This window comes from Podarcis bocagei (genome assembly GCF_964188305.1).
Source record: "Podarcis bocagei genome assembly, chromosome: 10".
NCBI classification, from domain to species: domain Eukaryota; kingdom Metazoa; phylum Chordata; class Lepidosauria; order Squamata; family Lacertidae; genus Podarcis; species Podarcis bocagei.
Window position 1 is genome coordinate 37,076,541 of NC_138135.1, and position 14,434 is coordinate 37,090,974.

Sequence of the window (14,434 nt, forward strand, 5' to 3'; positions counted from 1 at the left end):
GATTGGGCTACTGAAGAACTTGTGCTGCTTATATCGACGCTAAGTTGAACAGCAGGAAACATCAACAAAACATCCTGCCACCTCTATTCTAGCACTGAAAATTGCACAAAAATCAGCACAGGAAAAGCAAGGCATATTCATCTGATGCACTCCATGTTCAAAATGTATACATATCACTAACTGTATATTAACTGATAGATTGTGTGCAAACCCTTACTCTCTACATACATTTCCAACCAAACAGCAACACTTTTATACAACACACAATGAGAAGTATTAATACAAAATATTTTGGGGAAAAGATATACCAAAATGACGAGTAAGGTTCAGCTCCCTCCATTTCTCGAGTCCTTCATGAAAATATGTTTCAACCTCCTAGCAAAATCAAGAGTGTATATTAGTTAATATATATTCATATGGAGCAGTTCAGGCTTGATTACTGAAGGAATGCTTAAGTAAAAAGCCTTCGTAGGGTGGTGCAATACTTATGAGGTATGAAGCACAACTGAATTATTCCATTTTTCATTTAAACAGTTACACAAGTGTTTGCAAAACTGGAGCTGTTACCTAGAAACAATTATAACATTTGAAAATAACTGAAATTGTCAAAAGCGTGCCAATTCTTATACAGCTGGTAATCACATATTACAATCAGAGGGCCATGATCCAACAACAGTGGAGCTGGAGGGAGAGGCTGTACAGACAAGATAACTTTCTATACCTTCTCTGGATTAGAAGTGATGTGTGCAAATAACAACTCAATATATAAATTCAGCACCCCAAGTGGACAAACAAACCTGTCTAAGACTACACCACTTGAAGTTGCAAATGGATGATCCTATGTTGGAATGCTGACCACAAAAGGGAGGATATATTTGAATGTTCAACTTACTTGACCTATAATATCTAGTTGCGATCTTCAGAACCACCCTGTAAGGTAAATTGGTATTACTGTCCCATTTCAGGTGATGGGATGGGGCAAGGTGGAGAGACAGCATCTTATCTCAGGCCACCTAGTGATTTGATGGTAGAGGCAAGATTCTAATCAGGGCCATCTTGAGTCACAGCTGAGTCTCTCAATTTCTATGCTAAATGCGCAATCTCTCATGCAGAAAGGCAGCATGTCAAGGTTCTTTGCATAAACTTGTGCCTAATTTAAGCACACATTCATATTTATCATTACAGACTGCAAACAGTCCAAATAATGTGAACAAAGAAAATGAAGTATGCGTTGAAGTTTTCCCCATATTTTGAATCATTCTTTTCACATCTCCAGAAACAAAACATGTTTGAAAATAAACGTAACTCTGACTTACATATATAGGTTAAAAGCTATTTATTATTTTCCTACTACACAGGACTCTAGGTAAATTCACATACTATTGCTGATCTGTTTCAGCAACTGGGTTGCCTGGCTGCCACCAATACAAAAAAAATGGCTTATGGACAAGACAAGAGCAACATACAAAGGACTGTATCCAACAAAGTCATCCCATTTGCACAAGGACTGAAATGCACAATTGAACTTTTCCTCCCTCTCCTCTTCCTGTGCTCCTCACCTGAATCTGTACATGGGGAGGAGGAAGGGGAAATTCCACTGTGCAAGCATAAGTCCTTGCATGAACAGAACAACTTCACTGGATACAACCCAACGACCTTGACCTTGCTCCCATGACTCTCAATACACTATGAGTGTGGTTAACAAATACAAAGACAGAACATTTATTGTTGATTTTGAAAAGAAAAGTATTTACTATAGCACTGGTAGAGCAACACCCTAATCTCAAAGGGCTGGTCTTGCAGGAAATGCTGACAAAAACCAACGGTCATTATTAATATTTTATTATATATTTCATAATTCCTAACTCCCAGTAGACTGGCCACAAAGCTGCTCAAAAACCACAAGCATAACAGAACAGCAAGAGAAAGGAAGCTGATCCCCATATGTGTTGCATTAACTGCAGCCAAACCACCAGAAGCGGGAGGGAGGGTCTGCATGCAATGTACTGTTTCAGACATTGCTGTGTCAGATTGTTTCAGACTGAGATGTGGCATGATGGTATACAATATTTCTTTCTGTAATAGTTCCCCATCTGTACAATGAAAATAAATGTTATTCCCTATAAGGGTTTTCTAGAGCAATCATAGAGCTTTTGTCAGGGCCTAACAAACTGATATAGTGGAGATATTTAAGCCAGAACTCTACTGTGGCAGTCCCTGTATTGATTGCTACAAGTTCAGATATAACCAGTGATGGTAATTGTAAACACAACACATCAGGCACCTATTCTATCAATGACTGCCTGTTTCAGTTCCAAGTATGCTGCTTCCAGCAGAAAGCTATCTTTTTTTAAAGGGTCACAACTTTATTGAATTCAAAGGATCTGTAAATTAGCACTGTAGCTAATAAATTAGCCACCCCAGTGCAGGTAACTAGATCAAAGGGATGCGAGGATGTACAATGTCTACCACCCTCTTCATCCCATGTCAGGTGACCCTACCATGGCTCAGAACTAGGCACCATCCTGTAACTGAGCTCCCAGCACCTCAACACCCACATCCAACACTGAATAAGATGACACCTAGACAGATGAAAAACAACTACATTAATCTTACCTCAGCATAGCTCCCTGTTCTGTCAATACGATGAATAATGTCAATATTTACATTGCTTAAGCGTTCTGAGAAGGTGAGAAACTGTAAAAAAAAGTAATAAATAAACAGAAGTTTCTTGTGGGGTTTTTTCAGTTATCTCTGAGACATCAGAAGTTGCCAAAGAGCTTATCAGAAGTTGCCAAAGAGTAAGATTTTATATGGCTGTCCCTTCTAATGATATTTCATACATAGTCAGATGGTACAGCCCATAGAATTGAATGAAATCAGACTCAAATGGGACGGACAACTTAATTGAAATCAGAAAATGTTGTCTAATCTTATGTACTGTTGCAGGATCTTCCATATTCATAGTTAAGAATTATCTGCAATTTACAGTGTGCTAGAAGCACAAGACACACACCACAAATAAGTTGAAAAACTTGCAGCACTTCTCAAAACTACATAGTAGGACAAGGTAAGGTTTCAGAGCAAAGCAGAATACTTTAAGAACACTGATAGTTTTCCTGCTGTTTTGTTAGCAGATGAGTGGCAAATGCTACACACAGTTACTATTTTGGACTGCCCAGGGCATAAGCAAGGGTTTTTGTGTGGTGCTGTTTGTTTGCTTGCAGTAACTACAGATTTCCAAAACTTGTACAGGAAAGCAAAAAGTTGCGCTGCTCTCCAACTTCTTTTGCTTCTGTACCACTCTGCTCCAATGGCTTTTTAGAGTGATATGTAACTGAATATCAAATATACTATTTCGCCAGCTCGGCGAACCGAAGCGCTAAGCCGAGCTCTTAAAAGATCTGGGTTTCTGATCCACCCGACCCGACCCCGCCGCCCTTATCTTACCCTGTGCGTGTTCTCGGACTTGTGAGAAGACGATTTGGTCTTCATGACTCCGTGAATTAGCAACAAACTACCTTTTGAGTGATGGAGATTCAATATTTTAAAAGTAGTTACTTTAAGTCCGATCGATTTCCCAAGAAAAGCGACACATATACACACGTGCGACACTATTAGCTGGGGGCTGCCATCTTGGCTAAAGGATTCTGGGATGAGGCTGTCACGTGAGGCGGGGGGGGAAGGAAAGAGTGAAAGCTGATTGGTCTGTGGAAACTAGAAGGGGCGGAGGAATACGACGCCCGGGGAGGTGGAGTTTGCAGCTGCAAAATAGTTTGCTTCAGAACCAGAGAAAGAAAGAATCCTACAAACAAAAAGTGGGAACGGAAAAGCTGTTTGCGGCTGTACAGTATATACTTCCCTAATTAGCTATCAGTCGTACTCTCGCGTATTTTGTATTTCTTGTACTTCCTCTAATGCCTTCCATCCATCTTTAGGAGCGGGGGTTGTGTATTATTCGCTTATATGAGTACAGTATTTGGTTGTGTTGGAAAACCTTCATCTGGTTGTTATAGGAAAGGCATTTTCTTGCTCTTCCAGTATCCCGTCTGTTTCCTTTAAAGAACTGGAAAGAATATTGAATGACTTTAAACAACTGGAGGCTGCCTGCGCTTTCTCACTGATCTACCGCATAATAACATTTGTATGGGGAGGGGAAAACGTTCGTGCACAATGAATTTTACTCTAGTTCTGGAGACGATAGCACACACTGCAAAGAAATATTTATTGCATTGTTTGTTCGTTGAATAAAAATATTCTGGAAGTCACGAGTCTTGCCTAACTGACATATCAAAATCTTCACGTGTCTAGTGCAGTTACAGAAGTAAACCCCTGTGGAATCTACGTACTTTTAGCCTTTTCAATATAGAGCTTAAAGTCAGGGCCAACCCACTCATGAGGCAAGGTGAAGTGACCATCTCAGGCAGCAGGATCCCCAATGGCAGCAGATCCCATGGTGATCTTTATTCCCCTCCTTGTTCCTGATGTAGAACTTCGCTCACCCCTTCTTCCCTGGTAGAAAAGGACAGGATGCTGTTTTGTGGTTGCCTCAAGTGCAGAAATGCCTTGGGCAGGCCCTGCTTAAAGTGCTATAAAAGTAAAACCATGCAAAAATAGTTTAACCAGAGACTATGCTGAGACAACAAAGATTAATATGTCCACAGACTATGGTTATAGGGTAATACCACCTCCAGTTCTAAGCAGTCATCTGAACAGGGCTGCAGGAGCACAGTTAGTGCTGACTTTACCAGGTCAATTGTTTGGGCACCAGACACTTCAAAATTGTTCCCGAAGGCTGCAATCCTAACCCCACTTACCAGGGAGAAAGCACCATTGAAACCAATAGGACTTACTTCTGAGTAGGCATGGTTAGGCTTGCATTTATTCTAATATGTTTCTCTTAGAATTGTAGAGTTGGAAGGTGTGTCAAGTGTCATCTAGTTCAAACCCCTGCTTTGCAGGAATCTCAACTAAAGCATCCTTGACAGATGTTCAGCCAATCTCTGGTTAAAAACCTCAGATGAAGCAGAGTCCGCAATCTCCCAAGGGAGTCTGTTCCACCGTCAAACTACTCTTAATGTTAAACTTCTTTTAATTGCCTCTAATTGTGTTATAATTATTGTTTTACATTGTACTTTCCATAGCATGGTTTATTTCATTCATACTTGTTGTATACTGCCATGATATCCGCATAGACAAATAATGGTCTAGATTTCTTAAACAAATAATGAATACAGTCACATTCATCTTCTAGGTTCAATGCTGCTGCTGCTGAAAATATGAGCTACCAATATTGCAAAGCTCAGGTCTTACTACATGTCAAATACAAATACTTAGAAGATTACAATTGTTCCATTTCAAATAAAATAATTTAAATAAAGAGTTGGTATTCAGCACAGAGTTAGAAAAAAGTCAAGTTTAGCACAAGAGATTTTCATGAAGTGTTCAGCAAACACTGCATTGTAAATATGAAGTGCTATTTTTCTAAGACAGGGTGTACTTTCATCTGTTTCTATTCTGATTAATCATAAAACACATAGTGTCTTTTTTAAAAAAAACAAGACTGCTGTGACATCAGAGGATGGCAAGAATGGAAAACCACTAATGTCAAGTGAATAAAGAAAGAACAATCTTCCCCTGAGAGCTGCTGATTCTAATTAGCTTCCTGGTGAACATTTAGCTAAGGAATTAGTTTCCTGGTGAACATTTGTCAGCTCTTTAGCTTACATTAACTTGGAGTTAAGAAACTTGTTGAATCATACATCAGTTTTTGTAAAACTAAAAACCTTATACAAACAAGGATCTAAAACCAAAAGGTTAAAGTTCAGATGGGTGTAACCCATAGCATTAAGAAGGACATGAAGCATGGGCTTAACTAAATGCTACATATGTTTTCTCTCTTTCTGTCCCAGAACGTGAGCAGCTTCAGCCCATAATAAGACTTCTTTCTCAAGCATATATTTTCTTAGGGTGGAATGTACCAAAAGATTTATAAACACACCTTCAGAAAATGGCATGACAATGTTAAACGTCCTTGCTTAAAAAAGAGAGAAACAAATACAAAATACATAAACCAATAGCTTTTACTGAACCAATATAGGTACTACTACTACCAGTAATAATACTGTATAGGTAGATCTCATCCTACACACAGGTTACATTCCTGGCTATCACATCTATAAGCAAAAATCACATAAAGCCAGAATGACCCCCTGTGGCCCTGGAATAGAATGACCCTATTCAAAAACATCACTGAGTGAACCTTGCCCACAGAAGGCAGAGGTGTTTATAAGGTTGAATTCACTGGAAAAAAGTATTTATTTATCTGTTATGTACTGAAGTTCTCACCCTGGGCCAGCAGGGGGATACTATAGATAGTTTTCACTCAGGTCCGCATATGCAAATAAAGAATTGAAAGTGACGTTCTGTGATTGGATAGTTACAGAAAGTTGTTACTGTTCCCATGTAGTTGAGCTCTGTATAAGCAGGTTGGCTGAACCCTTCAGCCCTGTTCTGTTCTGGCCTGTGAATAAACAAGAGCGGTCTGAAGAATTGCTGTGTCGTCTGATATGTTCATCTACAACTAACATTATCCATATTACTCTTCCTTATACAGACCCACCCATACAGACACATCTTTCAACACTCTAAAATTACAACAGCCAAGAGAAAATTCCTTCCAAGATGAGTCATTGGGAACAGGCTTTCCCTTTCCCTTGCAGCATGGTGTTATCAGCATGCTAATGACATTGAGCTCTAATTCTTCTTGAGTCAGGTGAATGCCAAGATGTAGTTATAGGTTGGATAAGGGCTGATAAACAAAAGATTAATCCTCAGCAAGATGGAGGCCCTGTGAATGAGTGGTTCCCAGATCTTGAGACAATGGTTGCAGAGTTTGGGGTGCTACTGGTGCTACATAATATGGTGTGCAACTGGAACTGTCACCAGAGTTGGCATTGGCGATTTCAAGTTTGGATTAGTGCAGTGTGCTCTACGGGGGGTGGGGGGGCTTCCCTTAGGTTTGGAAGGTACAGCTGATGCAGAATACAGCGATTACACTGCTAACTGGAGCATTTTACTGCAGGTGACGCCTCTCCCAAAGAGCTGCACTGACTGCTAGTATGCTTCAGGACTCGGTTCAAGGCGTCATCATTTACTCATAAGGAGCTAAAGCACTTGGAACCAGGTTATAAACACCTTGTAATATTATGGGGTAATTTAATGCAGAGGTGGGGAACCTATAGCCCTCAGATTTATAAGAAAACAGGGAAGCCTAGAGTGAAAGAGGGAGAAGGAAAATAAAAATGGATAGAGCAATAGAAAACAGGGTGGCGACCCTCTGCAAATGATTAGTTCAATCCTCTGTCAAGGAGGATGGGAAATTGATGTGGGACAGCAGAAATAGACAAAGAGATGGAAGGAAAGGGAAGCACAGAGAAATTGGGGGGGGGAGGGGAGACAGAAAGAGAGGTAAAGAGTGTCATGCTGTCCTGAAATGCTACATTTTGGGTCTTGGTCCTGCCCACTGCTGGCATGCAGACCCTGGTGGATTAACTCTGAAGAAAATGGTTCCCTCTATAGAAAAGAAAGCTTCTCCATCCTGCCCCCATCTTAAGGACTATCACACAGAAGAGGGAACAAGCTTGTTTTCTCCTGTTCTGGAGGGTAGGATTTGAACCAATGACTTCAAGTTACAAGAAAGGACCTTCCTGACTAAATATCATGAAAAACCTCCTGATGGCAAGAGCTGTTTGACACTCTTCCTCAGAAGGTATTTTTAATCTTTGTTGGAAGCTGCCCAGAGTGGTTGGGGAAACCCAGCCAGATGGGCAGGGTACAAATAATAAATTATTATTATTATTATTATTATTATTATTATTATTATTATTATTATTATTGACTCTGCTTCATTGGAGGTTTTAAAGCAGAGGTTGGAAGGCCATCTGTCATGGAGTCTTTAGCTGAGATTCCTGCATTTCAGGGAGTTGGACTAGATGAGCCTTGGGGTCCTTTCCAACTCTACAATTCTATGAAAATGAAACCTGAGTCCAAGTACTGTACTTCATCCACTTGGATCCAGGACACCAGATAATTAGTATATGTTGTCTTAGTTCTGCAGTTCAGTAGCCATGATTATATTGCATTGCCTTGTCAGATGATATTTTCTGTAGGTGATTTGTAATTTTCCCTGAACTGTATTTACCTTGAGTAAAATTACCGTAAGTGACTGACTCTTCTGGAACCCTATATAGCGTATTTTTCGCTCTATAACACGCACCCGACCATAACACGCACATAGTTTTTAGAGGAGGAAAACAAGAAAAAAAATATTCTAAACGAAACAGTGGATGTATGATTTTTGTGGTTCATGCTGTGGTCATAGACATGTGATCTGACAGTGAGTTTGGGGTAGCCCAATGCAAAAATCCTGAGGAGCCATGTGGATCCATGCTTTGTAACCACATTTTTGCACCACTGCGGCCCCAGGCAACAGTGGGTGCGTGATTTTTTTTTGGTGCAAGCTGTAGCCCTAGACATGCTATGTGATCTGATGGTGAATTTGGGGTGACCCAGTGCAAAAATCCTGAGGATCCATGTGGATCCGTGCTTTGTAACCAGGCTCTCTGTCCCTCTCTTCTCCCCACTCAGTGGCTCTTCTCCCGCTTTGCTGTTTCAAAGTGAGCAAAGTGAGCCATGGAGTAGGGAAGGAAGGGGAACCATGGATCCTCTGCTCACGACTGCAGCAGATCCCCCCCCCCACCATCCATAGGCATTTGCTCCATAACTCGCACAGACATTTCCCCTTACTTTCTAGGAGGAAAAAAGTGAGTGTTATGGAGCAAAAAATACGGTATACTGTATGCTGTTAAGAGGGACAGTATAGACCCCTCCCTCAATGTAGCAGCTGTTTCTGTGACAATCTAAGGTGCTATTTTAACCATTGAACCAAAAGTTTAATACATGAAAGACACTTTTAAGGTTTTACATTGAGTGGGGCAATATTTGTCACAAAGTGTTGGATAACAAGACTCATAACTAAGATGCTAAAGTCTAATCCAGGCATGGGCAAACTCGGCCTTCAAGATGTTTTGGGACTAAAACTCCCATCATCCCCAGCTAACAGGACCAGTGGTCAGGGATGATGGGAATTGTAGTCTCAAAACATCTGGAGGGCCAAGTTTGCCTATGCCTGGAATGCACAAATGGGTTAATGCCACAGAGTAAGATGTCTTACCAGGCTTAGCTAAGTCACTCCCCCTCACCTCAGGAGGAAGGAAGTCAAGCCTATTGTTTCTTTTCAGAAAGCTCTTAATTAGGGTGCCCTAAAGCTCTCTCTCCTCACACACCTTCTTCCCCAACCTTATACTTTATACAACACCAAAGTCTCACATTGAATTTAACTGATCTGTAAAAAGGACTTTATAACCTGAAAACAAACAAGGTCTGTACTTCTGCAATAAAATCTTTAATAAAAACAACAATGATAAAAAAGGAATCTATTTCAATCAGACTGTGTGCTCAACTGCAATCACAGATAAACTTTTAAGGAGGAGAGGAACTGGCCTCTAATGTGATGAGGAAGAAAGTGAAAGAAGCTCCTATGGTCGTGGGAGAATATTACATCGGGAGAATCTTAATTGTATGATCTAGTGGCCAGTTTTCTGGAGTTCAAGATAGTATTATGTTTAGGTTAAGTTTATTACATTTATATACTGCTTCCCAATTTAAAAAAAGATCCTGAATCAACAACCAAGTAAGATATACAATAATAAAATCCCATAAGCAAAGTCTCAAAACATCTTCAAAGGCAGCCCCACATGCAATGTATTGCAGTAGTTTACCAGAACATAGACAACCAAAGCCAAGCTATGTCCATCCTGATAGGATTGCAACAGGGCTACCAGCCAAAGCTGGTACAGTACAAAACAATCCATGACACTGGGGCCACTTGTGCCTCCAGTTACATCATTGAATCAAAGAGTAGCCCCAAGTTGCACACCTGCTCCTTCAAGGGAAGTATAACCCAGCCCAGAACAGGATGCGTTTCACTTTTCTGAACTGAGCTTGTTGTTTGGTTCTCATCTAGCCCACTACTGAGGCCAGGCACTTAGCACATCCACCACCACACCTGCTGGTAGACTTGTGTGTCATGAGCATATGGACGAAGATCAGGGACGCGGACTTCTAAAAAATATTGGGGGGGCCCGGGAAAGCTCATGAATAATAAATAAGCTCATGAATATGCAAATAAAGTGGCTCCGGCCCTAAATAGGGCAAGCCACGCCCCCCAGCCAGCCGATTGGCTGGCTGGGAGGTGTGGCCAGTCGGGATTCCCCTGTTCTCGCGGGATTTCCGGCAGTGCCTTGGCAGTGGCGGTGGTGCTGCGAAGCAGCGAGGCAGGAGCCCCCGCCCCCGGGGATTCCCTAATCTCGCGGGGGATGGCCGGGGCTCTCCGATTAGGGCGCGCGGCTGGCTGGCTGGCTGGCGAAGGAGCAGGTGGGGAGGAGGCGGGGGACGGCGGCGGCGCTCTGCTGGAAGGGCGCCCGAGATTATTGGGGGGGCTGAGCCCCCCAAAAAATTTTTTTGAGGGGGCTCGAGCCCCCTCAGGCCCCATGGAGTTGGCACCTATGACGAAGATGCACTCCAAAACTCTAGATTTCTACATTGTGAAAGGTGCAGGAGTCTCTCTCTCTCTCCCCCCCCCTCTCTTCCACCCCCATTATGAGTCTTCAGTATGTTATTTGAGACAGTTCATGAACACTTAACACCTTTTGGAGGTCTTTAAGCTTGCCGATCACATGGTCGGCGGTTCGAATCCCCACTGCGGGGTGAGCTCTCGTCTTTCGGTCCCAGCTCCTGCCCACCTAGCAGTTCGAAAGCACCTCTAAGTGCAAGTAGATAAATAGGTACCGCTTTATAGTGGGAAGGTAAACGGCGTTTCCGTGTGCTGCGCTGGTGCTGGCTCACCAGAGCAGCTTCGTCATGCTGGCCACGTGACCCGGAAGTGTCTCCGGACAGCGCTGCCCCCCGGCCTCTTAAGTGAGATGGGCGCACAACCCTAGAGTCGGACACGACTGGCCCATATGGGCAGGGGTACCTTTACCTTTACCTTTAAGCTTAGGTTGGATGGTCATCTGTCATTGATGCTTTAGCTGAGATTCTTGCATTGCCGGGGGTTCGACTCGATGGCCCCCAGGGTCCCTTCCAACTCTACGATTCTGTGATTCTGTGAAAGTGTTCAGTCGAGAGTATGAGTCAAAGTAATAACTGTTCTGAGAAGATGGTGTGAACTTTCTTTTCCCTACTAATTACAGTAGCGAATTTACTAGCTAATCCTGTTCAGATTAAGTCACACACTGATTTAATGTGCATCATCCTCTGCAATCTGGGAAAGTGTCTCATCATACAACTATTTAAAAAGAGTGTGGGTGTTGCTAAGATGCGATTTCCTCACACTCATTATGGCCATTTCAGTTCTAAGACCACTGAGGCCGACAACTTTAATTACTTTACATAGAAAGAAGTTACATATTTAAATAGGGTTTACTATTTAAATTGGCATATCCATTTGGGATCTTACCCAGCTGAAAACCAGTCCAACTGACTTCACAACATGCTTCCAAATGAGGTTCTTGCATTCTCCCAGCTTCCCACCTAATTGTTATTTACAATAGGAAAACAAGGGGTTATCAAACCATGCTACTGCTCCAACCAGAGCCCTCTGCAGCAACTTAAATGTAACCTACCTTTGGGCCAATTTTTGTGTAGGAAAAGGAATTCCTCTACTTTGGACGCGTACTAACGAGCAGCAGGTGAGCTAGAGATTGCCCTGGTAAATAGAGCATATCTGGATGGGTGTATTCTACAGCATATCATTTACTGATGCAGTAAGGGTGCATTAGTGTGGATTCATATTGGGCCCACCATACACCCCTTGTGTTGTTGTTCTGCAATGCTTCCCCAGTGTTATTGCATTATTGTTGCTTGGGGGGGGGATTTTTGCATTATTGTCTGGCGGGTACACTTTTACACTGTAGAATGTTTTAAACTGTTTTAATTACGGCTCCTGCAGGCTTTTCGATGCTTCCCCCCACCGCCAGCCTCCAAACCAGGTCCAGGAGCAGCGCGAAGGCGTCGCATGCCTTCCCGCTGCCCCCCGAGCCTGTGGGGCTGGCGATGGGGGGAAGCGCTGCTTTCCTCCACTGTCAGCCTCAAAGAGCAGACTCTCCTGGCTTCAGCAAAAGCAACGTGAAGCCTCCGGAGCGCAGGCTTTGGAGGCTTCGTGTTGCTATCGCTGAAGCCAAGGAGCCTGCATTCGCCCCATAGGACGCACACACATTTCCCCTTCATTTTTGGAGGGGGAAAAGTGCGTCCTATAGGGCGAAAAATACGGTATATTGTTACATCTGTAACTTACAGGATTTCAGCACAACATTATGGCATATGCACTGCATGGAAAATGAAACAGTATGTCCACTCTGATTGCAAGCACAATCAGTGTGGGATTGTATAACTGCCCCAATACTATCATGAGCACAAAAAATAATGTACAATATAAAGAAGGGGCCCCTATGTGTTTGTCCCAGTGGCAAAAGAATAAGAGACCTGGGTGGGTGAGCAGGGTGGAGTTGGTCTCATCCAACTGTGGTCACCTAGGTACTCAGGGCAGCATCAGTGCAGGCTCAAGGTCTGGGGAGGGGAAATTGCTGTGGTCTGTAGAAACTCTCTCTCTCTCTCTCTCTCTCTCTCTCTCTCTGCAGGCTCTCTGTCCAGATGGGGGAGGGATCTAGAGTGTGTGTTCCTGGCATTGGGCAATTGGGACAGATAAGGGATTCTGCTAGTTTACCACCTGCCTTACTGCCCAACAGTCTCCCTGACAGAGCTGGTCTCAGAGACAGAGTGTTGAGGACTTCCAGACCATTGGTTTTGGGGGACTTCAACATCCACGCTGAGGCAACTGGCTCTGGGGTGGCTCAGGATTTTATGACAGCCATGACGACCATGGGGCTGTCCCAACATTCAATGCATGTGACAGGCCACACTCTGGGCCTTTTTTTCCCAACAAGGCAGGAAAAGGGTGATCTGAAAGTGGGAGATAATGACACCAGTCCCTTATCACAGTCAAATTACTTCCTGTTGAGAGTTAAGCTTTCAGTCCTTTTCCCATTCTGCAGTGGTGAGGGATCTATTAAGATGCTCCACCCTCAGAAGCTGATGGGTCCAATGGGTTTCTAGATGGCTCTGGGGGTTTTCCAGTTGTTATGACTGGTTCTGACCTCTGGAATATGCAAATGGTTTGACACGATTGCCCCTGAGTGCCCTCTCCCACTTCAATGAACCTCTTTGGCTCTCTGGTATATTCCAAAGCTTGAGGTGAGGAAACAAGCCAGGAGATGGAAAACTCCAGTCGAATGCAATCAAACATTGGTGAGGGCTCATCATTAAGCCTATCTAGTTGCAGTGAAGCCAGCAAAGAAGGCATACTTTGCTGCCTCCATTGCATCCTCATTGTGCCATCCAGCAGAGTTTTTCCAGGTAGTGTGCGCCTTTTCTGTGGCGGCTCAGAAATGTGAAATGCTCTACCCAAAGGGGTTGCCTGGCGCCTTTGTTACATATATTGAGATGTCAGGCAAAACATTCATTTTCCCTCAGGCCTTTGGTTAATTAATTAATTGGCTAATTAAACAATTGATGGCCTTTTAAACTGTGGGGGGGTATTGTTTTTGTTTCTTACTATGTTATGTATTTTTGTGTTTCTGCATTATAAATCACCTGTGATTCTCAGATGAAGGGTGGTGCAGAAATTTAATAAATAATAATAAGTTCCCTGTGGCATCTTAGCTACGACTTCTTCCAGTGCATAAAGCGGGCAGTGGAGGTGTTGGGATATATTAGCTGGACCGTAAAGAAGGCTGATCGCCGAAGAATTGATGCTTTTGAATTATGGTGCTGGAGGAGACTCTTGAGAGTCCCATGGACTGCAAGAAGATCAAACCTAACCATTCTCAAGGAAATCAGCTCTGAGTGCTCACTGGAAGGACAGATCCTGAAGCTGAGACTCCAATACTTTGGCCACCTCATGAGAAGAGAAAACTCCCTGGAAAAGACCCTGATGTTGGGAAAGATTGAGGGCACAAGGAGAAGGGGACGACAGAGGACGAGATGGTTGGACAGTGTTCTCGAAGCTACAAACATGAGTCTGACCAAACTGCGGGAGGCAGTGGAAGACAGGAGTGCCTGGCGTGCTCTGGTCCATGGGGTCACGAAGAGTCGGACACGACTAAACAACAACAACAGCTGCTTTGCATAAAAGCATGAGTAAGCATGCACTAAAAGTAGATATGCCACCCATGTGTCAGTCAGGTGAGACAAGCAAGTTTCATTCACAAGGGTTCATCACGGCCACGGCTAGGCTGGCACACCCAGTCTTTGT

General features: G+C 43.2%; 2 protein-coding genes across 3 annotated transcripts in view; both read right to left on the reverse strand.

The window, feature by feature from the left end:
- Positions 1 to 3,634, reverse strand: part of UTP20 (UTP20 small subunit processome component) — a 62,681-nt gene extending 59,047 nt beyond the window's left edge. For both annotated transcript variants that reach the window (XM_081210900.1, XM_081210899.1), the window contains exons 1-3: positions 3,451 to 3,634; positions 2,617 to 2,697; positions 309 to 375 (exon numbers count right to left, since the gene is read on the reverse strand). In XM_081210900.1, coding sequence (XP_081067026.1) covers positions 309 to 375; positions 2,617 to 2,697; positions 3,451 to 3,495 — 193 coding nt within the window. In that variant the 5' untranslated portion in view covers positions 3,496 to 3,634. The remainder of the gene's footprint in view (positions 1 to 308; positions 376 to 2,616; positions 2,698 to 3,450) is intronic.
- Positions 1 to 14,434, reverse strand: part of CYREN (cell cycle regulator of NHEJ) — a 335,829-nt gene that overhangs the window by 288,849 nt on the left and 32,546 nt on the right. The window lies entirely within an intron of this gene.